This window comes from Leptosomus discolor, chromosome 12 (genome assembly GCF_034619465.1).
Source record: "Leptosomus discolor isolate bLepDis1 chromosome 12, bLepDis1.hap2, whole genome shotgun sequence".
NCBI lineage: Eukaryota > Metazoa > Chordata > Aves > Leptosomiformes > Leptosomidae > Leptosomus > Leptosomus discolor.
In genome coordinates this window covers 13,374,742-13,401,146 of record NC_141402.1, presented here as the reverse complement: position 1 = coordinate 13,401,146, position 26,405 = coordinate 13,374,742, and the positions used below count along the sequence as shown (strand labels likewise).

Genomic DNA, 26,405 nt, shown 5'->3' with positions numbered 1-26,405 from the left:
CAGACAGCAGTCACGGCTATTGATGTTCCTGCATGCCAGTGGCTGTCGGTAGCCTCGGCAGACTCTTGGTGTCCTGAGTTTATCAGTTATTGCAGTCTGAGTGGGGGCACTGGTGTCCTGAGTTTCAGTCCTTGGGAAGATTTCACACACTTTCACTTTTCCAGTCTATTACATAGGTACAGCATTGTCCTGTTCTTAGATATCCCGATACCACTGTCACCTGATGTAGCTCAGGTGTATGACTAGTGCTGTTGCTGGCCATTTCTGAGGAAGGTAACATATGGCTAGGATGTTCAAACCCAGTTTCATCCAGCTTTCACTGTAGATATTAATGGCTTGATCTGACCCAAAGCTCTCCATTTTCCTCCCCCTGCTTTTGCCCTCCTTATCTTGTTGCAGGCTGTCTCATAACTTAGCGGTTTGCTCAGAAGTTTGGCCCAAGGTTATGCAGCTGTGCAGTATCAGAGCTGGGCTTGGGATGTGTGGAGGCAGCTAAACAGCTGTGGGGGACAGTGAAGGGGAGAATTACACATAGTTATTTGCATGAGCAGTTATAACATTTCTGTATAGACTATATCCTTATCCACTATATATGATTTTTCTAATTTCCTCTGTAAAGAAATGCAAGGCTTAGCAGTTAAGTTTTGGCTATTAGGTATAAGTATCCTTCAATGCTTATATATACCATCGCTGTCCAGTGTTACTTCTACTGTGGCTCAGTTATAATAGTTTACAATCAGTTACACTTTATCCCATTTCAGACCTTCACATACATAACCCCCAGTTCTCTCATATTTTAACTACTTAGCTACTGACAGCACTTAGTCTCCCACCTGCTTCAATCCCTCCTTTCTGTTTCCTTTCTTATTTGACCTCTGAAATTCTTCCTAAACAGCTCAAAAGGCCGTTACTGAAATCAGCAGTTCAACCCTAGGGCTAGCTGTGTCTCCTCAGGTTGTTCCCCCTGAGAGGATTGTCCCGTAAATGAATAAAACTCCTGAGTTCATTCAGTTATTGTAATTTTAGAGCACTTTTTCCAAAGTTTCAGCTATGATTTCCCAATCTGGGTGGATCCAGATCTTGAGCTGTAATTCTCAAGGCTCCCTTAAGAGCTGTAACAATTTTGAATTTGGGTTCTTAAGTTATTACTATTAGATTAAGTAGCTGCAGCAAGCTATGCAAGACTAAGGCAGGTTAGGTCATAGGTTAGCTACCTAGTCATTAAAATCTTACTGGTGACTCCAGTAAAACAGGCTAAAATAAAGCTCCAAACAGGCAACAGGTAACCTTGAAGCCTGTATAGTTAATGCACAGCTTATGGCCTTGTTAGCAATAGCAATGCTATGTTACTGGCCTGCAGGTTGCTGTTCCTCCTCTCCTTTGGTAGTCCCCTGGGCTACTGCCTGCGGGTGCAGCAAGGATGCTGCAAACCCTGCAGTGATGCCAGGCTCCTGATCAGGACCGAGCTGGCAGTCTCCGTGGAGGCGTTTGCTTCCTGGTCTGGCCTCAAAGCCCATAAAGGTCTGAAGGTGGTTGCCTCTAGCTCTCCAAAGCACTTCACAGTCATCATCTGCCTTGTTAAATGTCTAAAATTGATGTAATTTATAAAAAGACCAAAGCTATTAATACGGAGTGAAAAGGCAAGTTTAAAAATCCTTGCAACTGCAGGAGCCCTCAACTCCTCCGCCCTGCCTTGGGGTTTGCGTTGCTGCTCCGAGACTGTCAGCTGTTGCTTGTTTGAGGAGCTGTAGTAAAATCTGTTGCCCTACGAAAATAGAAAATAAGCCAAATTCGAAGCATAAACCAGCCCCGTTAGTATGCAAGCGTATAAACAGATCTGCTGGAGCCACGCAGGAGGTAACCACCGCGCAGGCTGCACCCCCTTGCTGCCGAGAGATGAGGTTGCGCTGGGGCGTGCTGCCAGCGCGGGGGCTCAGGCTGAACAGGCGCCGGAGGTTCCTCTCTGGGGCATTTTCTGTGTCTGTGTTCTTGACAAATTCATGACAGATTCCAGAATTTTTTGGCCCCTGAGGGGGACATCCGAGAAACATGAACCCGTTTGTATTTACCATTGCCCTCATCTATTTAATATCTTAGAGGACTTATCCTATTAGTAACATAATAGGTCCCCTTCCATTTTGTCTCTAAGGCTTGTTCCTTTTTATCTGATTTCAGATCATTACTTGGCCCCTTATTTCATAAGCCATATATGAATTGGATTCTTCCTTTCTAGTTTTACCTATTTTTCTCATGTTGCTGCTTCTACTCGAGCCTTGTTTTCTTCTTTATCCTGCCATAATATTTTTAAGGTCTTGGACACAGGGCCACCAAGGAATAGGCTGTCCAAACAAAATATGGTAGGGTTGTAAAGCGGTCCTTAATCTGTCACTGCTTCTTAAAGCTAGTAATATTGAGGTTAACTTTTTAGCCCATCATTTGGGATATTGTCCTACAATTTTCTTTAGTCTATTTTTAATAGTCTGACTCATTTCTTTCTACCAGTCTGGAGGATTGCAGGTGATAGGGTATATGCAGTCCTTGCTTAATCCCCAGGTTACTCATTAAGGCTCGAGTTACTTCACTTACAGACACACCCCCCCCCCCCCCCCCCCCCCCTTCATCTCATCTGCTGTTCCACACCTATGGACCATTTTCTTTAACAGCATTTTTACAGTTCCAGTGGCTGTATTCCTTTTAGGTGGAAGAGCCTCAACCCATCCTGGAAAGATATTCATGGTGACAAAGTGATACTGATACCCTTCTTTACTTTGTGACAGTTTATCTGATGATCCCTTTGCAGTATTTGCCAAGGTCCTTTGTTGAGCCAACGCGGGAGACTCGGCAGCTTTATTTTCCTAGTCCACTTTGGCATCGTTGCACACCTTATGCAGTTTTTATTTATGTGCTTTATTTCTTGCTCCATTTGGGGACAAATATAAATTCTTTACACTCTTTCCAGAGTACCCTGTACTCCTTCGTGTAACTTACTACGACAGTCTAAGATAAGTTGCTCTCATTTGGCCAGCCACAGTATCCATCCCATCTTTTCTTTTGGCTGATTCCTGGTTGAGGCTGCAGTAAACAATTTGTCTGAGTCAATTTATCTACTTGCTCACTAAATTCTTTCTCAGTATTGCTCTCAGTCTTCCCATGTACTTTAACATCCCTTACGTGTATTTTATTCCCACTCTCCTTCTAAACTTGTAAAATAAACCTCTTGTTTTCTCCATGGGTGTCCCATTATGTGCTTGCAATCGCTTTTCTCCCTATCATGCATCCAGTATTTTATTCTATTATCAGCATAGTAGCTATCTGTAGAGAGATATTGTGTAGAGGGGTTTGTCTTTTACTGACAGCCTGTAAGCTCCTTCGCATGATCCTTTCTCTAGTTTCCCCAGTATTTGTTCCCTCACTCCACTAATAGCAGTATCTTGGATTATTTTTCCTCCTTGTTCAAATTTAGCACGCCCATGAGTGCACAATACCTTTGGTTTATTACCAGTTTCCTTTAAAAGGATATCCACATTAATATCCATTTCTTCTCTTTGTGCTTGAGAGCAGAGTATGAGTAGACTGGGGTGCAATGGGACTATTGGGGGGAGAGCCTCAAAGACCATTACAGCCCAGACTGCCTCTAACCAGGCTTTCTTATGACCAGGGAGATTTTGGTCCAGCCCCTGGAGTGGGGAGGACTTGTTTGCTACTGGTATCCATTTTCCTTCACTATTTTTCTGGAACAGTACTGCTCCCACAGAATCAGCTTGTGTTGAAATTCTTATTATAAATAATTTTCCTTAGGCTGGGAATTTTAGTGCAGAAGCTTTTCAAGCAGCTTCTTTCACATTAGATAAAGCATCGTCTTGCTCTTTGCTCCAGCTCCCTTCCTGATTCTTTTTCTGTCATTTCCATAATGCTCTGCTGGTAGTAGCAAAGATGGATACGCTGCCATGAGATACTAGCACAGTTATAGATATGCTGTCATAAGAAATTAAATCCGTCTAGCACTCTTCAGAGTTGGGACTGATTAGTGGGAGTCTTTATTTCACCGAAAGCTTAACCTTTCTAGCATCTATCCATCTTCTTGTTTCACCAGTTCCAATTCCCAAGCAGTTAACCTGGGGTTGCGTTAATTGTGCCGTATTCAAATTGACTTTAAATCCCATTTGGTCTATTAATTTTAAAACTCAGCTACTTCGCTCTTGTACCTCTTCTTCTGTAGCTGTGGTCCCCCGAATATCATCCACATAAACCAATTTCTTTCCTTTGTGCCCTCGGTACCATCGTTCAAACTCTTTCCTAACGTCAGCCTGTGCAGCAGGGCAGGTGCTCGGCCCTGTGGGATGCAAGTAAAAGTATATTGTTTGTCTCTTAATGTGAAAGCAACTCTGTAAATTGCTTCTTCCCCTGCATTTTGCCATATGGGAGTTTGCTGTGCATCATGGGGGTGCATTTGTGCCGCTAGCTTTCCTAATTCTTCTGCAGTCCAAGGAGCCTGGCTCAGCCTTGGGGCTGGCAGGGGCAATGCAGATACCTGTGCTCCGTTGGGAGTGGGTGGTTGGTACATGGAATCATGTCCTGCTGACACCTGAGCAGCTCCCCATCGGGTCATTAAAGACTCTCCATCTTCCTCAAGCTTATAGACTGATGTTAATGCTGCCAGTTGCATCCTTGTCTTACCAGTCTGCTGGGCTGTTTGATTCAATTTGATTAAACGCCCGTGATGGCGTGATTAAATCTTCATCAAGGAGGTGCCCAACGTGCAACAAATAAAAGCTGGTGGAGCACAGGCTCTAATCAACTTACCACTTAATTCCCATTTAATTAAAAATTTGAAGCAGTTGCTCTAAGTCCTACACTCCACTCTACTCCTGTGCTTTCTTTGAGTGGCTTCATATCTGCAGCTACCTGCCTGGGGGGTCACTTTTTTTCATTTTAACAGCTACAGCAGTTTGATCCTGCCATACCTGTCTGCCCCGGGACGGCACTTGTGGTCTTCGTGGCATATGCTGCTATTCTCAACTTCTCTTTCTTTTCCCATTTGCCCATATCATCCTTGAAATCATCTTCCTCTGATGGCTCCCGATCCAGTTCTCTCCACCCCTTCCTGCAGCTACAGCAGTTATTTTTAATTTTTGCATCCCAATCTGCTTTTGCAAGTGTCTAATTTTAGTTTTGCATTTACTATGATCAGGCCCCTTTTGAGCTCTCCCTTGCTCCAGGGTGAATCACTGCACTATATATGTTAATCCCTCTCCTTCCTTCTGCAGTTTTGCCTTTTCTTTTTCTAAATTCATCTGATTCTTTAATTGCCACTGCACCTCCTTATTGCCTTTTTGGGCCACTAGATGGTATTCCTTTTCTGAAGACAAACTTATTTCAAGTCACTTGATAGACTCTTTTAAGCCACAGTTTTCCCATTGAAGCAGCTGATGTTCTGATGTTGCCTTGGCTCATTTGGCAAGATTTTATTGCTGTTTCCCATATCAGTCCCACTAATAGAGGCGGCATATCCTTGAGTCTCCCTTCAGCCGCTCTCCTGTATCGGGGAACATTTGGTCTCTATCACCCATCGGCTTCCTGTGGGCTGGAGAGGCACCCACAGCCCCTGCTGTAATCTCTGATATTGTTGGGATTTCCTGTAGCCCTCTAATATTCTTGGTTTTAGGCTTTTTCCTGAGGTTTTTCAGATTTTTTTTTTTTCCCCCATGCTTTCAATTTCATCTTAAGGTATCCCTGAAGTATTGTGCACAAGGCTGGTCAGATCTGTAGAGAGAGCCTTGGGCAAGATCGCTCAGAGGAAAAGACTTTTGAGGATCCACCCAGTCCCACCCTCCACCAAAAGATGTTATAAATTCCCTTTTCCTGACCGTGGAGCAGATTTGTAGGATTATGTGGCTGCTTAGAGGTAAGCATGAGCTCGTGTCCTTTGGATGGGTCATAGGAGCCTTCATGCCATGTCCCCAGACCTCACCAAACGTGGCTGCAAGCTCAATAAAAAGCTCAATAAAAATCTCAATAAAAATAGAAAGCCAAGGTGATGGGTGAGCCCAGGTTAAACCTTCCCTAGATGGAGCATGGGCTGGCGAGGGAGGAAGAAAGGAGAAAAGCCTTCCTCAGAGCCAGGCCCCACCGTACCCTCTGGTGTCTGCGTGTCCCAGTGCCTCACTGAGCAGTCTCTCGCTGTTGTCGCTGCTGCTGCTGTGGGTGGATCTGTCTGTCCGTCTCTCTGCGTAAAGAAATAACAAAACAGAATTATTTTTAATTTTGGAATTGTGCTGCTGCTGACATGATATTAAGAATAAAAAAAAAATATATTTCTGGTCTAGCATCCTGAGTTTGGCTCTTGCATCCTTCTGCTGTCCAGATTCAAGTCGGCCGTCTCGCCTGCAGGTAGTACACAAAATCCATGCGAAATGTGAACTTGGAGGTGGAAAATGGTCCCTTGTTTGCAGACGAGCTGATCTTTGCCAGGATATTACCAATTGCACAATTATGCATGGGAGGTCTCTTTTAAATAGTGACACACCAGGGGGCTTGCCTTCCCTGCGTGCTTTCCGCCCCGGCACTTCTCACCCTTTCTGTTCAGTTCCAGTAACGCTGGCCGGGTCGGAACGCCGGCGTACGCGCCGCGCCTGGTGCTGGAGTCTGGTTTGCGTGTAACCAGGCGGGGCAACCCCAATGCTAAAGGTGTTGAACACCCTTCTAAGAGTGGATCCACCCTTCTAAGGGGTGGATCCTGCTTGCTTAAGCATAGGGACTATTTTAGGTGACCTATGGCATCTGCTGCATCCGTGTGGGAGTGGTGGATGGGATACAGAATGCCCAGGAACTGGAATGCACCCCCGAGGACCAGAAGAGATGCCCACGGCTACATAAGTGTTTCCTACTCCGGAGTTAGCCTGATGTTTAAGGAAACTAATTCCAGTCACTGTTGCAAGCTTGGCTTTTATGTGAAAGCCAGACCCTTTCTCTGGTTAAATCCCTTCCAGAATCATGGACAGAGGTGGATTAATGTACTGCCGGCACAGGTCTGGACCCTGCATCCAGGCACCCCAGCACTCTCTGAGAGGGAGTTTCCTAATTTAGGACTTGTAAGGATACCCTGTGTCTTCACAGTGCTCGTTAAAGTGTTACAGCTGTAATGAATTCATCTTCATTACACGCTTGGGAGGTAGAGGAGTACTCTTGTCCCTGTAAAAGGCTGACAGATAAAAGGAGGCAGAGAATCAGAGAGACTCAGACCAGGCGCAGAGCCTGAAAAGTAATTACATGCCTAAACAGCTTTGGGAAGAAGCGTCTAAGTGGCAGATCTGGGGCTTGAACCTCTGTCAGCCCCCTCAGGACCAAATCTTTCTTCTGGTGCTGTGATGGTACGGATCAGAAGAACTCAATTATTTACAAATCCTATAGCTGCAGGTATGCGCGCACACACGCACCGCCCCCCCCGGAGACGGGAATTGATTCGGGTAAGGCTGCGGCTGACCTGAGCTGTCATTCGTGCTGCTAACCCAGCTCAAATCAGACTTGTTTTTTTCCCCAGGGACCAGAAAAGGTACTGCACTTTCCACTGCAAAGAATTTGTTTTCAGTTTTCCTACACTTGTTCATTACAATGTCTGGGAAAATGCTGGGTTTTCTAGGAGAAAGATGATCTTTTGACATTTTTCTGGCATGCCTGAAAGCCGAAAGTATCGGAAATGACTTGAAAATGGATCAGGAGATTTTTATTGTTGCTGTTTGTTGTGGGGTTTTTTTTGTTTTTTGTTTTTTTTTTTTTAACTGAATAGAGAGGTTTGCAAAAACTAACTCTATGTGACTGCACCCCATATGTGCTACCATAGCCTTGCAGCACTCTCATTGTGCAGCTGGCTGGCGGTGGCAGGTCAATAAAATGGGCGTTTGGAGATTAGACATTTTTCAGACTTGCAGGTGCTGTGCTTCAAATGAATGAGGGTTTCTTGTCTTCATGTATCTGTTAACAAATTCACTTCAACCATCTTGTACGTGGTGTATATCACCCAGGAGCAGCTGGAGGATGTGCATGTGTTGACTTCTGCACTGCAAGCCTCCCAAAACTGCGTACATCCCAACAGGGATTGGACCCACCCAGACTCTTCCTGCATCCCCCTGAATCCTCTCTTCCAGAACTGTAGAGGGTTTGGGTCTTGATCTAAATTTTCCAAAATGCTCCCTCTAGCTCCAACCAGCCACTATCACGTGTTTCTGTATGTGATGTTCAGAGGTTCAGCTTGGGGTGGAGCAACTGGTTTTGAAACTCATGTGAAACACAGGTTTGAATTAGACCTGAACCACAGCGATGTGAGACTGGACAAGCTCAGTGGTGAGCTCCAGCACCTGATGGGGTCCAGGCCCATCCTCATTGATTTTCCTGGAGGGATAATAATGCAAAATCCATTTTTTTCACTCCCGACATTAGTTCTACTTGGTCTCTTTGAGATTATTTTCTCTGGGCACAGCAGGGTGAATTGATCTACAAAATATTTGCAGGGATGGTGGAGGATTAAGTATCTCAGACAGATAGTTCAATGCAACAGTTGTTACCCAGGACAGCGGAGAGAAAAACAGGGTGGGGTAAGGGAGTTGTTCATTTTCCTTCCACTAAGGTCAGCCTTAAATAACTCTCCCACCTCCCTTGGAGGCTGAGACAAGATAATAAGGACAAAAATGTCAGAGCAAAGCACAGGGCCCCTCTATTTACAGCAAAGGCCAAATCGCTAACCAGCAGATTGGAGCTTGCTTTCTAAACACCGATAAGCGGCAACTTTGAATTAACAGCCCCGGTTCCTCTGCTGCTGTAAATCAGCCTGACCCCGACTGCCCGCAGCACCCCAGTGCCTCCGCCCGGCCAGGGGCTCCCCGGGAGGAGGAGGGGGCTGCAGTGGTGGGCTCACCCCTCCCGGCCCCCGGAGATCCCTGTGCCTGGCTCCAAACACCCCCCCGCCTCCCCCTCCCGAGCCCCCTAACACTAACAAGCCTTATCAGTAGGATTTACACCTCCTTGTCTAGGAAGCCACAGGCAAGCCTGCGGACCGGTTACCGGTGTGCATCCAAATCCTTAAAGCAGCTTTAAGTGCTCAAAACAATCCACTTACCCGGCGATAATTAATGATATCAGACCTGGAAGTCCCCCTGCCATGGCAGGGGAGATCAGAGCACTCTACAGCGGGGTTTGGCCGACCGCGAGCAGGGAGGGGGTCAGCCCTTCTGCAAGTCCTCAGCATAGCCCGGCACCAGCGGAGCATCCCAGGAGCGAGGAATAACCTGCGATACCGCCAGGGAGATGGATGCCTGGGAGCAGCCGTCACTCACAAGAGCAATGGTGGATTGGGTTATATTCACTGCCAGATGCCATCTTAGGAAGAGTCCTTTGGTGCAGAGCTGTGCCAGTCGGCGAAGCACCAGTTCCCAAGTGGGTGATGCTGTGGGAGGGAGGGGGAAGGAGGAAGAAATCGCAGCTCCTTGTCGTGGGTCCCAACCCAGCTGGAGGCACCTGAAGTGCTAAAGCTTGGGGCACTCTGTGAAGGTGAAGGAGTGAGCGGCACATCCAGATAGCAAGCTACATCCCCTGCAGAAAAGTGGGGGCCTCAAGGTAGCAGCATCAGGGCAGCAATAGCCAAAATTTCCAAGAGCAACCCAATAGAAAAACAGGGGCTTTTAAAGTGAAGTTTATTCTAGAAAACGGGGTCTCAAAGCTTCATATTTAAACTCAGTGGAAAGTGTGGTGTGAGAATGAGTACATTATTCCTCAATGTCCTCTCAGAGCATCACCTGCAGCCCCCAGTTTTATCGTCAGGGAAACCGTGGTGGATGTCCACAGTGCACCCACAGCTGCAGAGATGAGCAGCAGCAGAAAACACAGAACTATGTGACATGATCATTTATTTTCAATCCATGAGACCACTTTACAGCAGGGGCCAAATCCAGTCCCAGCCAGCAAAAACCATGCCTTCATTTTTTGGCATTTCTCTCTTTACCCCCTTGCTGCCTCAGACGGTTGTAGCACCCATCACTTACTGCTATGTCTGCTGCTCTCTGGTGGCCTGCCCATGCTTTCCAGCATCGTGGCCAAGGATCAGGTCATCTTCTCTATTTCACCAAACGCTTTTCCAGCTCATCCATGCCTTAGCTCTCCAAGAGGTGCATGTGATGCTACCTGCTGTGGGAGCCATGGTGGTGGCACCATGAGACTTTAGTGCCTACAATTGTGGACACTGGAGAAAACTCCCTGGTGGACTCAATGGCCCCCCTCATGGTTGTTCCTGAGGATCAGGTCAAGGTCTGATTTGGTTGTTCTTGTGGACAGATGTGGTATCAGTGCTGAAAACGTGTATTTTTGGATTAGTGCTGATCAGGCTACTTTTCTAGTGCTTCTCCACTCTGTGGTAGTTATTTGTTACTTTTGTTGTTGATTACTTGTCTTCTAGCAGGGTGTCATCATCTCTTCTAATGTTTCTCTATCTACGCCAAAGATCAGTTTTGGGTCATTAATAGCCACAGATTTCATCTTCTCATTGATAAACAAACAAATTTGTTCTGCTGCGTCTGCTAATAGCTGCATCTAGGAACTATTAGCAGCTTTTAGGCGCTATTTTCTCCTCTACCTTCTCAAAAAATACGTGGCCGGTAATATTTTAATTGGGTTAAAAGGAGCATACCTGTTTTTTCCATCTATATTTCCAGCCTTGCATGTGCTCTTTCCAAGGTGGATGGCAAAGGTTTTGGGAGCTTTACTCTAGAGATCACTAAATTTGGTTTATTTTGCTTGGGAAGCTGCACTTGTGTAGAGGTTTGAGCCTGCAGAGGCCAGGGAGGCTTGAGCAAGGTACAGCCAAACCAATTTGCAAGTTCCATGGTCCCTGGCGAGCTGGGCTGGCCAAAGGTCAGCATTTCCCTGCCGAGAGGTGCGATGTGCTCCGGAGGGGTGGCCAGAGGGTTTGGGTCACAGGAGGCCATTCTCAGAGGCACAGCGCACCTGGGAAACTCCCTCGTCCTCTAATGAAAGCTACTGGCTCTTCGGAGTTGGTTCCTGGAGCATCTTCTGCCAGTAAGCTGCATCTCCAGAGGTGCGGATGTACTCAGGACCCTCTCCACTGTTTGCAGCTAACCCAAAAGCGACGGAAACCAATGGGTCAGACCTGGTTGGTTACACTGGGCTTTAGGTTACACCCTCTGTTTTATGAATCAACCCTTTGTGCCCGAAGCGGCAAGATAATGTCTCTGGCCTGGAAGAGCCTGGAAAATTGTGAAATCCACGGCCTGGCAGGAGTGTCTCCCTTGAGCCTGGTGGCTGGTGGGGCAATGGGGACAGCTCACATGCCCTGCACTCAGGCGGCGGCCACTTGGATTAGTTGATAGAAGCAGCTGAGATTACTGGTATCCCAGTGAGTGGGCCCCTTCTCTGCTTGCGCAATGCCCCTTTTTGAAGCAAGGGCATCTCTCATTGTGTGGCTCCAGATAAGCGGCAGAGCCTCACCCTTTGCTATAGCAGCCCCTTCTCCTCCCCTCCCCCTGAGCAAGTAGTGGCTGCCCCACCAGCCACGTATCTCTGCAGGCATCGCAGGGGCTGGTTGCAAGCGTTCCCATGACTAAGCACCCTCCTCGGTGCCAGGTTCACCTCCCCGCCCTTCACCTCGCACCACTGCAGCCGGTGGGGCAGTTGGATGCTCGGACACGCCAACGGGAGCAAAGCTGCTGGAAACCACACGGAGACAAGGAGCACCAAGGAGGCCAGCTTCCTCACTCCACTCCACGCTGCTGGCTGCTGCAGCACCACGCACGGGGAGCGGAGCAAAGCCTGGAGGGGACAACCGCTGAGACCTGGGGTGGGGTCCTCATTTCCCCAAGCCGAGCGAAAAGCTGCACCTCTGTAGCTCAAATGGCCCATGTGCTTGAATGCATTGTCCCAGCTACACATCCCCGGCTACCAGTGGCCATACTGGGGCACCTCCCGTGGGCTGGCCACCCCTAAAAGCTGCTTTTAGGGGTGCAGACTTCTCCGGGTGCCTCAGGGCGGTGTTTCGGCAGGCTGCTGGCACAGCACAGGGGTGCATTGGCAGACGGCACCTCCTCTGGGGCTATTTGTTTCACAAGCTGCCAAATCTGCTCTCCAGGGAAAAGGAGGCATGTGGTCACCGCTGTGTTGCTCTCTGCTCTGCTTTTGGGGATGGGCAGAGCAGCCCCAGTGGGGGCTGCCGAGTGTGAGAGCAGCAGCAGGGACACAGGTGACAATTCGGGGTGCCCGGGTGCTCTCCAAGAACTCACTTGCCTCCAGACCTGACCTTTGCTGTCAGTAAAACTTGCACAAACTTGTAATTGTTAACTAGTTCCCCCATAGTGAGCTTGTTATTTTTTCAGGACAGGGTTCGAAAATGCTAGACATCTACAGTAGTAAAGATTTTATTGTGCTGGCAATGGACTGTAAAACTCGATTACATGACACTGGGGATTGCCTAAACCTTGTTCCCACTATTGCAACTGCGCAGGGTCCGGGGGGATGTGAGGGAGGGAGGCGGCTTCGAGTCACGTCTGGAGGGAGTTTATCACGAAGGACAGGAGCCAGGAGCAGCCCACTCCCACCCAGCCCCTCCCACCCTTCGGCCAAGTGAGCCTAACATGGAGCTGAGGATCTGGGGGGTCACAGAGGCATGTACAGTTGAAACAGCAAATAAGCGTTTGGTCCGTTGCTGCCTGATCACATGAAAGTTATGGGGAAGCCCAACCTGGAAGGAGTGAGCAGAAGTTTTCTACTTCTACAGAGTGTTTTCTGTAGAAACAGCTTTTCCATCAAGAAATGGGCTCCCCTGTTGGCCTTCTCTCTCAGTTCGCTGCTGACATGGGAATTTTCCCTCTAAGACAAAACTTTCCGCAGTTTATATCCCTTTTATATCCGTTTATATCACAGCTAGCATTTTTCATATTCCAAAGGGCCATTTATGGTAAGAAAATACAATTTCCAATAAATAATCAAAGTGATCATATTTTGGAAGGGGGGGAAAGTCATAGTAGGAAACTTTTACAAAAAAAAAATTGGCCCATGCTGAACTTTGAGCTAGCATGATATCTTTTTTCCTTCCAATAAATCTTGTGGCTTATTTCAGCACCCGAACTACAGCGAGCCAAGAGGGATTCCTGAACACTTGGGTATAGTCAGCCCTTCCACTGCTGGGGCATGCTGCAGAAATGCCACGAGCTTTTCAAAGCTGCCTCCAGGATTTGGTTAGCCAAGAGTACGAGAAGCAACAGACTAATAACATGGCACTTCCAACACAAAATAAACCAGATTTTTTTTGCTACATCAGTGGAGTAAGCCCTGGGGAAGGGGAAGCCCAGCAGGGAAGATACCTAGAAGGGAGAAGTTAGTGGGTAGAGGAGCCTCCTTACAAAATCCCACTGTCAATAAAACATGAATTCAGCTGAGCTCAGATAACGTTCAAAAGTGCAAGAAGGAAAATCATTTAGGATTTAGGCAAATTGCAGCATTTGATTAACCTGGGGAACACCCTGGTACGGAGCCTTTCCGAAGCGACCACTGGACTGAGGTCCATCTGGCCTCACGCAGGGCAGTGACCACAGGAGAATGGCTGCTGAGGGGATCCGGGGGTGGGGGGTGTGGTTGTGGGGGGGGGTGGGGGGGCTGTGTGTAATTCTGCAAGTTGTCCCCTTCGGGTGAGATGCCGGGTGGGGGCTCCCTGCTCTGGAGGAGGCGCGAATGGCACAAGGCTCCTGGCTCTGACAACCTACTTCAAATGGGGTGAAATGCCAGGTTTTATCCTGTGTAGCTGCTAATTCCCCATCTCCTCCCAGTAGAAAGAATGTGTGAGTAAGTGTCATATCTTACTGAAACCTGAGACCCTCTTTATGAGTATACCCCTAGGTCATTCAAGTACATCCAATATCTTTTTTGAGGGGAAGGGAAACAGAGATAGTGTTACACATTGTGCAGAAATGCTATTAACTGTAGTTGAGCACCACAACTTGGATTTATTAGCAGGAGGCCGAAAGACCTACATGGCAGAGGATGTAACTGATAACCTTGTCTCACATCCGTTTGAGCAAATGAGTCCCCTCCCCTGTACGCTCATCAGAGATTTAGCACTTCTCAGGAGCCTTTTTGCAATCACAGTCATTTAGCAAACATATGATACTTCACACTTAAAGCCATGACAGGGGCATATGGGACTTCCTACCTCCTAGATGCTGATGGATGGAATTGCTTTGACTACTCAAGAAATCCAGGGTCTGGTTTGAGTCTCAAGGCATTCTGCTGATTTCAATGACCTCCCTTCTGATTTATACTGTGTATGGAGAATCAGGCTTATTCTAAGTTAAACAAGCAGCAGAGTTCAAACAAATGAAAACGTCTCCTTTTCCGTGGTGCTGAGCTCTCATAGTCTCAAAATTTAGAGCAATGGGAAGTTTGAAGATCATCTTATCCCCAGCATTTAAAATGGGCCTTTTCAGGCAGAAAAACCCACAAAAGTATGCTTTAAGCAGAAAAAGGTACAGGCATGCTATTGGTGGCAGAAATGTTGAGCACAGAGGTATTCAAAAAATGGGGTGATGTTGTGCAAGAGAGAGAGAGAGCTAGATCTGTTGCCAAAATCAGACCCATGAAAGCCAGTGGACCACCCCTGGCCCATCATCTCCTACTAAAAGCAAACTTACCAGCCAGCATGGAGACAATCAGCTATCTCCTGTTTTTTGCTGGGATTTACCAGAAATGTTTCTTGGTGTCAAAGACACAATTTTGGGCAGAGCCCCAGAGAGAAGAGCTGAGGTGCTCAGAGCTCTCACCTGCAAACAGCAGAGACTGAGTCTCTGCTCTGCTTAATCCCAAACAGGAATTCGAAAGGGCACCTGGCAGACGAAGAAGGGGACCTGCCTTTCAGTGGGTGAAGGGGGAAAAGCTTATTTTTTTCACATACAAAATTTCAAATGCTCCAACTCTGGCCCCGTGCTGAGCTAAAACGACCACCCAAGGTCTCCTGCAAAATGCAGATGTTGTTCCTCCCCCAGCCCAAGCTGTGGACGCGTGTCTCTCGCTGTGTGCCGCATGGCCAGCGAGTGGGACCGCAGACAGCCTCAGTGCAATAATGTGTTTTCCTTCCTCTAACACCTGACAGTAGCATGGTCTCACCCACAACTTGGTCCTATTGCTGCATACTTTCCAAGGTGATATTAATCAAACAGATTAACGTGTTTGCCTTTAATTTTACATTTTAGAAACAGCTGTTGAGCCACCTCAATGCCAGCAGTGCCTATTGCCAGCATTAGTGTCATTAGTAATCATTGCAGCTGTAATAGCACCATTATCTCCTGCTAAAAGGGTCACTGATGGCTCAGGACACAGGTTCAGGGTAGCAAAAACAGGTCAGATGAAATGAGATGGAAACTGCAAACTGTTGCTTCCATCTTAACTTGCACAAAGACCTGTGGATGCTACGTAGAGGGAAATTAATGTGCACGAGCAGCAAAAATTTTGGCTAGAGTGTCATCGAGGAGGTGGGGCTTGCGCTAGCTCTTGGGTCACTTGGGCTAATGTAAAGCATATAAATATGGGAAAGAGAGAGTGGGGATATTACTACCAACCAAACAGTCTTCATCTCTCAGAGCAAACTTCTCTCCATCTTTTGCTGCCACTTCTTTGGGTAAGTCTGATTGCTGCTCTTTTAGTTTCCACCTGTTTTGCAGAGCTGTTTTCTTAAGTTGATGTAGCTAGTGGTGACAAGTGCTGGCTCCCTAGCCCAAGAAAATGAGATCTCCTCAGGTCTTTGAGCACATTGTGCTGTTTCGGGGCCTTCATCATAAATAACAGCCCCTTCTGATTTGGCAGAGAGGGTTTTTCCCCTGAAGGTGTCTGCTGATTTTGGCTCTCCCAAGCATGTATGCTACAGGGATTGGTGGGATGGCTCTTCCAGTCTAGTTTGGCCTTTTGGGGGAAGACAGCAGGGAGGCCAAGACTGATGTGAGCATGTGGATGGAGATGGAATTCTGGTTATAATCGTTAGTCATTTACTGTGACTTGTAAAGCCTGATGCAGAAAGCTCTCCTTCCCTCTCATGCTAGGGCATCTTTGGAACGTCCATCGGCTACTTCAGTCTCACTTTCTTGCTGAAGGAGCTGAAGGACGTAAGATGCTCGATGACAATCTATTTCTCCCTCCTAGACCTCCCTGTGTGTCCTCTGCCTCTTAACCCTAGGCCTCACCCTGCTCACCATGGCTCTCTGGATCCGATCGCTGCCTCTCCTGGCCCTTCTCGCTCTTTCCAGCCCTGGGACCAGCCATGCAGCTGCCAACCAGCACCTCTGTGGCTCCCACTTGGTGGAGGCTCTCTACCTGGTGTGTGGAGAGCGGGGTTTCTTCTACTCCCCCAAAGCCCGACGGGATGTTGAGCAGCCTCTAGGTGAGTCAGGCTGACGGTGAATGCAGTTGTATGCTATGCAATGCAAAACGTAACAACTGCCTATCTTTGACAGTGACACCAGGAATGTCCTTGATGGGGAATGCTGGGAATACCTTTAACGTACCAACAGCATCACATTGCCAATGAAAACTCTTCAGGTTAAGAAGGTAGATGGGAGGGCAGGCAGGGAAGGAGGATTTATGAGGCAAATGGAATTGTGCCTGAAACCTCAAAATTGTCTATTTCTTTGTGTGGCCATTACACCAGCCTGGGAGTGTTCATAGCAAATAAAGGCGGAAGGGACCCAGGAAGCCTACTTCTGCCCCAAGACAGGATCAGTTGTCCCCATCCTATTCCTGAGCCATGCTTGCCTAGTACGTTCGTAAAAACCTCCAGTGAGAAAGCTTCTTCTGCCCTCTGAAACTGCCTGTTCCCATGCTTAACTGACCTTCTTCTTGAGTGTTTCTTCCCAAGAGCTAACCTGAACATCCCTTGCTGTAAATTATTTCTTGTCTTCTCCATAGTGGACATGGGGAAGAGTCTACTCCTTTCTTCTTTAGGGACTCTTTTCAAAATATTTGAAGACTGTTCCCATGTCTAGTTTTAACCTGCTCTCAGCTAAACCCCCTCTACACCCCTCCACTACCTTCTTAGGTCATATTTTCTAGATCTCTGTCCATGCAAATGGCTCTGCATTTGTTCCACATCCTTACTGACTGGTGATGCCTGGAGAAGCACACGGGATCCCAGCTGAGGCCTTGCCAGGGTGAGCAAACTGCAAGAACGGTATTGCATATTTTTCACACCATGTTCCTGTCTACACAAGTGGTTTGCCTTTTTCAAAGCAACACTGCACTGTTAATTGATTGATAACGATCACTGTCTTCCTTGGATGCCTTGACCCTCCCTTGGGTGGATCAGCAGTCCTGGAAGGACTGCCACCACAGTCAAACCCTTGTCCTGAAGGCACAATGCAGTCTTCCTGCCTGCCTTTAGCACGCTTCCCATTTCTTACTGAACAGCTTCCCATCTTTTCAGTGTTTCTATAGCTTCAAAGGTAATTTTCAGTACTAATCCTGCCCTTCAAGAGGCTTGCAGCCCCCACAGCTTTATATCATCTCTTATTTCATGGTGGTGAAATTCTGGTGGAGCTTCTTTGGCTCCCCTTCTAAGGACTCCTGGACCACTGACCAAGTGCAAGAGCTAGGAGATGACAGGAGGAGATGACAACCCTGCCTGCCCACCCTGTGTGCTGTGCTGGCTCATTGCCCCGGTCCAGCATGTTGTGTCTGCATGGCAATGCAGGTGGGATGAGGCAGTCCAGAGAGCTGCCCTTCAACATGAGGTTTGTATCTAGATGGGCCAGGACCTGTAACGCTCCAGCTGTAATGCAAGGGTGATGTCTTTCCTGGAGATGGGTACTTGCAGTTCCTCTTAGCTTTGGCTTCTCTGTGAAACCATCAAGCACAGCCTCTCTTCTGTGTTCCAGGCTACTAATGAAGACTGAATAGATACGCAAGAGACTGCTGCCAAATCCCAGCCATTTCAATCCTCTTGTTTCAAGATGGACCACCACTTAACCTCCCCTGCTCCCACAATTTCTCTTCCCATCACACACTGGTTTCATTCCTATCCCATTCCTTCTCCTGTGTATGTAACCATCCTGTGAAATAGTCTTAGAGGTCTTCAGAAGGGGAAGCAAGGTAATGTCGTAGCAGAGGGTTTGCCATGATTTGTTTTGAATGGCCAGCTGGGCTGTTAGTTGCTCCCTTCTCTGATTATTTGTTTCTGAAGACCACCACAAATAGGTTGCAAGTTTCGTTAGCCAAATTCCCGAAGTACTGCATGGAGAATTTTGTCAGGGACAACCAGTTTGAAGATATCTGAGGACTCGCTGCCTCTTTTTCCAGGACTTTTGCCTGAGCCAACCTCTCTTTGTCACACAAGCTGGTTGTGTTTACAGTCTGCTCACAGCTGGCTTGAAGGATAAAGACAAGTAAATCACGAAACATTGACTAGCTATTTCCTCCTCTACTTAATGTTGGACTAAATCTTTCCCAAATTTTCCTCCTAGCACACTAGCATAATGATTTCTTGTTACTCTTGTGCCTCGTTTATTGCGTCACACTTTGGGGGCTTGGGGATTTTGCATCTTGTGCTGTACTTTCATATTGCCCTAAAAACCACATCTCATTCTCGCTTTCCAGGCATTTTCTTTTCGTTGTTAGGGGCTCTTCTCTTCCTACAGGAAAAAATTACTGTTTTATTTGCCATTTTCTATGTTTTCATTGGGCAACTAAAACCTGAACAGTTTTTTCCACAATTTTTCAAATTCACACCAGCGAACAAGACATTCTGTTGAGTTTTTTCTCTGTCCAAACACTGCAATTCATCATTCCTTCTAAAAACTTGTCCCCAGCTGTGAACAGGGACACACACAAATGCTTTTGCCATCGGCTCGAGGCTACATCCAGGCAGCCAACAGGAGCAGTTGTTTGCCCAGGCTTTCAGAAGAGCGGGTAACTGCCCGAGGGGGGCTGCAGTCCCAAGCAGCTCATCTCTCTGGAGAAGACTAGCCTGTTTTATCGTCTTACTTACTAGCTGCTCACCCCAGGGAGGGTGCAGGGTTTCTCTTTGTCTGCACACACCTTCCTCAATAGAATCACAGAACCATAGGATGGTTTGGGTTGGAAAGGACCTTAAAGATCACCTAGTTCCAACCCACCTCCCACCAGACCAGGTTGCTCAGAGCCCCGTCCAGCCTGGCCTTGAGCACTGCCAGGGAGGGGGCAGACACAGCTTCTCTGGGCAAGCTGTTCTGGTAGTGAGACAATAAAGCCCCTGTATCCCTTTGTCCCTCACACTGCTGATATCCACTTGGTTTGGCTCCTTCTAAGCACCATAGGATTCTTTTGGGAGAGGAGACACCGAGCCTGAAGGTGCTACAAGCAACATCAACCTGGGGAAAACTTTGCAACTTCCTCCTCATTTTCCAGCCAACTCTGGCTTGAAAATCTGGTGTCTTCAGGACTCAACAACCAGGGCTGTCGCTGTGCCATGTCCCACAGCTTCTCTTTTTCTTTCCTGGCAGTGAGTGGTCCTTTGCATGGTGAGGTAGGAGAGCTGCCCTTCCAGCAGGAGGAGTTTGAAAAAGTGAAGCGAGGGATCGTCGAACAATGCTGCCACAACACGTGCTCCCTCTACCAACTGGAAAACTACTGCAATTAGCAGCAAGGCCAGCGGCGGGCAGCTCACAGGCCACACACAGAAACACGCACTTACGCTACTGCACCTTCAAAGCAATTCAATAAATGTTGTGGATCTATTTGAAGGACTGTGCTGGTTCATGCGTCCACATCTTGGAGAGGGGGCACTGACATTTACTTTAGGGTGTCATCCTCTGTCCTCGGGTAAGGCAGTTTTAAAAGGTTCTGGAGCCACCCACCACTTCACTTCTGCCATCCAAATGAACTCGAGGAGGATTATGCACTGCTGGAGCAGGTACACAGAGCACCTGGTACCCCAGGTGCCTGGGGGACAAGGAGAAGAGGGCAGAGACATTTGAATGAGAGTTCTCTTTCTAGGGAAATGTTACAGGGCAATATCTGTGGCAACGTCATGCTGATCAACTTCCTGCAGTTCACAGCCCAAACATAGCCAGGAAGCTGGGAGGCTGAACTTAACTGGAAACAGTTCAAATTAAGCAAAGAATTAAGTCACCTATTAACTGTACCCAGAAAAATCATGGACAACCGCCATGACCAATTTAGAAAGCGTGTCCAGTTCTCCCTTCTGCTTGTGGGAGGCCCAGGCAGAGTCCCTGCTGTGGGACATGCTTGTTGTTTACAAGTGTTTGAGAAGTCACATGCAGAAAGCAGATTTCATCCAAAAGGAGTTTTGAGTGTATTGGCCAAGAGCTGGGTGTTTCAGGGCAGCATCACTGCTCCTGTTCCTGCAAACCTCTTTCAAGTATCTGGCCCCAAAATCACTGCTTTCGGGGAGGAAAAGCTGCCATGGCAATGCCAGCTGGCTGGGGTGGCAGAGAGTGTGGGGAAGGGTGATGTCCCCTCTACCGAGGGACTCCCGTGCAGGTGCAGTGGAAGCCATGCAGGAGGTCCCCGTGGGATGGGCGCAGCCTGGCAGAGGTGGCAGCAGTGGCCAGGGATGCATTTTGCCCGTGGTAGATTTTGAAAGCTGGTCTGAGAGGAGGCTGTGGTTTTAACAGCCTCTTTTCCCAAACCAGATCCAACTGCCTCCCATCAGAGCCACACAGACGGAAGCTGCCAGGATGCGTTGCTCCTGCTGCTATCATGAGCACAAAACTGGCAAAACCACTGCAAACTGAAGGGCTGGAAAAGCAGCCAGAGGAGCTGCTGAGAAGAACACACAGCCGTAAAACAGGAAATCAGAAAGCACCAGTGATCCCCTGTGGTGACCCTTCGTATGGGCTCCATTCCTGCATCCAAGAGCCTGTGACAGGGCCCCGCTCCTACAGCTGCCACACCAGCGCTGCTCTGCCAGTGCTGCTCCCCCCGACTACTCTTCCACCCCTCTCCATCACCCCTTCCTCTGGGCCCCACTGAATATTCCCAGCAGCAGAGCTTGCAACTGCAACAGGCAGCCTTGGGCCAAAATCTTGTGGTTATGAAAGCATGGCAAGACATTTGCTGTTTCTGAGCTACTTGGCTCCCACCAAACCTCACAGCATATAGCTCCAGTGGTTTCTAAGGGGGACGCCCCAGAAACAATTCTTCTACCTGTCCTGGTGCCTCATGAGATCAGGACTGGTGTTAATTCAGCAAAAATAGCAGAGATATTGACCGTGGTAAGGTCACTATCATATTTATGCATGCAATGGAGTTCCAGCAATCCCATACATCCATCTGCCTCAAGAAGATGCCACCCTGATCCCAAAGGCAGAGCCATTGGGTCCACTTGCATGATCTGGAGGGAAAGCACAACCAAGAGAAGTGCTCCCCTCCACAGCCGAAAACTCAAGACTTGTTGGAGTCACTTGGGTTTGTCCTGCGTCACCTAAGACCAAGAAGAGCCTGCACTCAGCACCAGGGGCCCATGGAAAGCAAGTGAGCGGAGAGGCTCTTCTGAGACAAGCCTGAGACTTTCTAGTGCAAATCTGAGATTTTCATCCATACCTACCTGACAAAATTGTACAGGTCTGCTGATGGGAAAGGTTGGAAGTATGGAAACTGGAAGAGAAAGAGGTGGTGCAGGAGGAGCCTTGAGTGCCTGACTGCCAGACTGGTACTAGCACTTCTCCCAGTGCTGCATAGTGGTGATGGAAACAGCTGGAAGAAGAGGGATATAACCAAGTTTGTGGAGATACCTCTGGCTTATCTAGGAATGGGGCACATGGGTCATGCCAAGGACAGGTGTAGACCAGAGCAGTCTAGAGCCTTCATGCATAGTATCAGAGCTGCATCTTGCATTACAGAGATAGCCTCCACGTGTTCAGCACCAAAGGGACCAGCAGTCACCTGCAGCCAGGTAGAGCTCCTGCAACAGAGCATGGTGGTGCCTGCACCCACCCCAGAGCTGTTTAGCTGCTGGCAGTCCTGCCCTGGCAGCAATGTTTGGGCGAGGACAGCTCTTTGGAGATGCCCAGCTCATTTCCTGCCCTCTGCCATTGTTTGGTTTGCTCGTTTGTTTGTTTGCTTTTTCTGAATGCTCTCAATTAGGACTGGTTGGGAAACTGCAAATGCCATGTTTTTTGCTGGAAAATGTTGATTCATCAAGACCAGCACTTCCCACAGGACCGGACTGGTTTTGACAAGGCAGGATTCGAAGGGATGAAGGGACGCGGGAGGTTCAGGTGCCTGCTCTGCAGGATTTCATCCTCTGCGCCTGATTGCCCAAGACCACGTGCTGACCACCAGGCTCTGCGCTACCCCAGGGTGGACTCGTCTCCTCCTGCTGAAAAATTCCAGGAGGTTTCAGCAAACGCGGAGTGGGAATTGTTTTGAAATCTTAAGATAGGGCAGGACCATCCTCTCCTACCCAGCTCAAGATGCAGTCTGGTATTTTCTCAGTGGGTTTGAACGCTAGGTGAGATGGGGGTCTGGACATGGTGGAGGCCCAGCTCGTGATTCCCTGGGGCTGGAGCAGAAAAGAGAAAGATGAGGAGCAGAAAGGGGCCATGATGGACATTCTGTACCATTCCCCTGCCTTTGTGCCTCCTGGGAAAAAGAGTCAGCAGGTCCCTTGGTGGAGAAGGGAAGAGGAGGGAGTGGTGACCACCTAGGGTAGGAGAGGGAGGGATGGCCCCACATCCACTTTGGGGTCCCAAGCAGTCTGAGCTCTCTGCAGAGCACATGCAGATGCCATGGCTCCCTTCCTCCCCAAAACAAGAGGTGTCCTGGAGGCATACGGTGAGCTACACTGCTCTCCAGGAGGTGCAGGAGAAAATACTGCATCAATTTAAAAGCTGTGGAAAACCTAAAAAAAAAAAAAAAAAAGTCCTTAGGAGTACACTTTGCCTTCCAGAACTGAAAATAACATAAAGGGCCAGCTCTTCCCTTTTTAAAAGCTGCAGCTAGGTGAAGGCCAAAGGAGAACAAAGGTACTTTTCCCCCTTTTTTCTGGGACTCCAGGGAAGGAAGCCTGAAGGCAACCCTACGCGCTTTCCACACCAGAGCACATGGCTCCTCGGCTTGCAAACGTGATGCTGCCGGCTCGCTGACCCTGCGCTGCGGCAGGGCAGGCAGCTTTAGTCCCCTACCCCACCCAAACCTGAGGATGGGCAACACCCCAGGGTGTCCTTAACTGTGGTTCAGGATGGGAGTTCTTCATAAAGCTCCCCTCAAACCCCCGTGCCCTTGCCCAGCCCATTCCCTGCTCTCAGATGTGCTTGGAAGATGCCAGACCTTATGAATTCCTGCAGGAGAAGTGACTCAGGGACAGGGAATGCTGCATCCATTGACCTCCTTCCCTGCTCTTCCTCCTGCCGGGCTTTGCATTGTGATCTTTGGGAAGCAAATACATCCAGCCCCCTTTATTCTGACTCAGCAGTCGCTTTGAAGTGATTTTTTGCGGTAGCGGTGGGGCATCATGCCCAGCTAAAATATCTTGGCTCTGCTACTCTTGCAACAAACTTCCAAAGGTCTCATGCTAGCGGTGGAGGGCAATTTGAAGAGAATGCAAATAAAGGCTTCGGTTCATTCATGCTGCTTGAATAGAGAATTGAAAGCTGAGCCACAGAGGGGATTGCAAGACAAATTCTTTGGGCTGCCGAGTTGTTAACACTGCCTAGAAAAGGAGCAGAGTTGCCCCTGTTTGCTGTGTGTGTGAACCCTTACCCAAAAGCGCTCCGCTCCGGTTTCGAGGAAAGGAGATCGATGTGCACAGAAACGGGAATGGAGGGGAGCTGCTGAGGGGCACTGACTGGTGGGGTCCCCAGGGGCCAGGTGACAGACCATGTCCTCCAGGTTGCTGGATGGGCTGCACTGCTCCGGCTTATCTGGAGAGGAAGGGAAGGCTGCCACTTTCCCGGAGCTGTTCCAACTGTATTATTTCCTTTTCTGGAAGGCACAGATAGAAGAATGCTGTCTATTATCCTGGGAACTCACAGATTCACTTTATATAAGAAATAGCCAGACTATACCCTGGGATTTATTTTTTTTTTAACCATCTTATCAGCTTTTTAGGAAATTTTAAACCTGCTTACAGCCTCTCTCCTTATCTGCAGCATGATTTCTTAATAACTGACTTGCAGCGATGACTTGGAAAGCATGCACCGAGCAGATTCAGTGTTAACGCACCAAATTCCCTCTGATTTAGACCAACCTTACCAAAGACACTTATTTTGAACAAAAAATAGCACTTCTTCCTTCTCTTGTCACCCTGGGCAGGAAGAAAGCTTTAAGTCAGGCTATAAATTGATCTGGAAAGTCATTGCCAGCGTATTGTCTCTGGGTAAATCATTCCTCCGTGCCGCAGGGAGGAAGGAGGCCGGTTTTTCCAAGCCCAATGCCAGGCTGGCTCTTGCATCCCCACGGTCCTGTTGGGCAGAGCGGGCAGGATCGGATCCGGGACAATAACGGGAAGCGAAGCAAGCCCGTAGGAGCGCATGAGGAAATGATCCGAGCCTCAGTCCTTTCCCTCCATCCCCAGCCGACTTCAGGAGCGGCAGCAGGAGGTGGATGAACCATTTGGGCTCCTCCAACCTGCTTTCTGTTGCTGAAAGAGCCGGTCAAAACATGGCTCTTTTTTTTTTTTGTGCCTGGTAAATGCCAGGACTTTCAGGATGCACGTGGCTGCTCACACTGAAATTTCTCACAAAATGTTTTCGGATTTTGGAAGAAAACGGATAGCAGATACAAATTTGGCTTTCGATTTCCAGGTTGTTGTAGTTTGGACTTTGTAACGCTGGATTTTGGGGGTGGGGGTGTTTTACAGAACTGCCAACTTTTGAAACTTTTTGTCAGAAAGTAACACAGCTTCCTCTTTTCTAATCAGAAAACGGAAAATTAAATATAAATGACACCACCCACCCTACACTGACGATAAACCATTTTGTGGAAGTTTCATTGGAAAAAATTTCTACCCTTTTTTCCACTTATCAGAAAACTCCTCCACTTTGGAGGCTGGGACCCAGCAGGGTCCTGTCTCTGCAGGTGTGCCTGCCAGCAGATCTTGTACACCCCAGTTTCCAGCTTTTCCTACCTGCTATGGGAACGTTTGGAGAGGATTTTTAAAACTTATGCACAATGAATACTTTCTTGGCCCTTGGGCTCCACTGATTTCAGTAGCCAGCAGAGAAATCCCGGTGAAACAGCTCGAGACCTGACCCACACCTAGTAAAAGCACACCCAGGCTGCAAGTCACAGTGTGTTTCTCTTCTGCCTCTAAAAATGTTTTTCCAGTCACTTTTTCAATGTCTGCAACCTAAAACTGGCCACATTTTTCAAAATGCTGACACCTTGCCCTGAAATAATGAATTTCAACCCCAAACGAGGAAAAAACCTGACCCACAAAATTCTGATGAAATGTAGACAGGTTATTTTTCAGTCCTAGTCCCGGTGCAGGTGATACAAGGCAGGTGCCCAAAGTGCCTCCCTGTGCACCCACGTGTGTTTTGGCCAACTGAAGCGTGGGTGCTTCTTGGTGGTGGGGAGGGGACAAGGTCACCCTCTGGCTCATGCAGCCGAGGTGGGGAGGCAGCACTTGGCTCAGCCTGGCTTATGCCAAGGAGGTGGGAGGACCACCGAAGGCTGAAGTCCCTCTCAGAAAGCGTTCCTCCAGCAGCTCCTTTGCTCCTGCAAGATCACTGACCTCACCCCGGGGACATGGAGCGGCACCGAGCACTGACGTTATGCCCATTTTTCCTTTATAGTTTTGACTACAGAGCCCTGATGTCATTCTCGAGATGCTTGCCCTTAATCTTCACCCCGCGGAGCTGTTGCTTTGACTGGCCTGTTTTGCTGTGCATCCCATTTAAGAACACAGGACTGGGAGCAACTTTCAAGCCATTCGCCTTGGCCCTTGCTAACCTCACATCACTGAGCCTTCTTCGCCTCCAAAAAGCCTTTTTACATCACAATCTCTTCCTTTAGCCTGTATGCAGTTTTAGTTTCTGGAACCTTTCCTGAGGAATTCATCCTCTCCTGTTGGGCTTCACAGTCCTCACAACCTGGAAAAGATCCTGAGGTTTCACATATCTGTTCAGAGCAAAGCAATTATCCGTGGCTCTGTCACCGAAATAGGGCACCACAAAAATGCTGGGAATCTGTTGAAGCCAGATTCCCTTCTCCTGCAGTCCCAGCTGCTGCCAGGGGATGGAGCGCAGGGCAGCCCACAGCTGGATCCGGCACCCCTGCCTGCAGCTGCCTGCCAGCACCGTCTAGGGCAGGGCAAGGTGGCGTGGGCACCAGGGATCCCCCAAAACAGAGGGGAGAGATTAATAAATGCAGACCATGCAAGGTGGCGGAGAAAAACTCGCCGGAGGTGTGATGCTGGAGTAAGACCT

At 48.4% G+C, this 26,405-nt stretch overlaps 1 protein-coding gene across 1 annotated transcript; it reads left to right on the top strand.

The window, feature by feature from the left end:
* Positions 1-16,236: 16,236 nt before the first annotated feature.
* On the top strand, positions 16,237-19,651 carry INS (insulin). The gene is made up of 3 exons (XM_086472201.1): positions 16,237-16,423; positions 18,371-18,373; positions 19,515-19,651. The coding sequence occupies exons 1-3, from the start codon at positions 16,237-16,239 to the stop codon at positions 19,649-19,651; spliced, it is 327 nt and encodes a 108-aa protein (XP_086328327.1).
* The last annotated feature ends 6,754 nt before the right edge of the window (positions 19,652-26,405 follow it).

Bases quoted from the DNA above. Each gene is read 5' to 3' on its own strand.
- INS (XM_086472201.1), top strand. From the start codon at position 16,237: ATGGCTCTCTGGATCCGATCGCTGCCTCTCCTGGCCCTTCTCGCTCTT.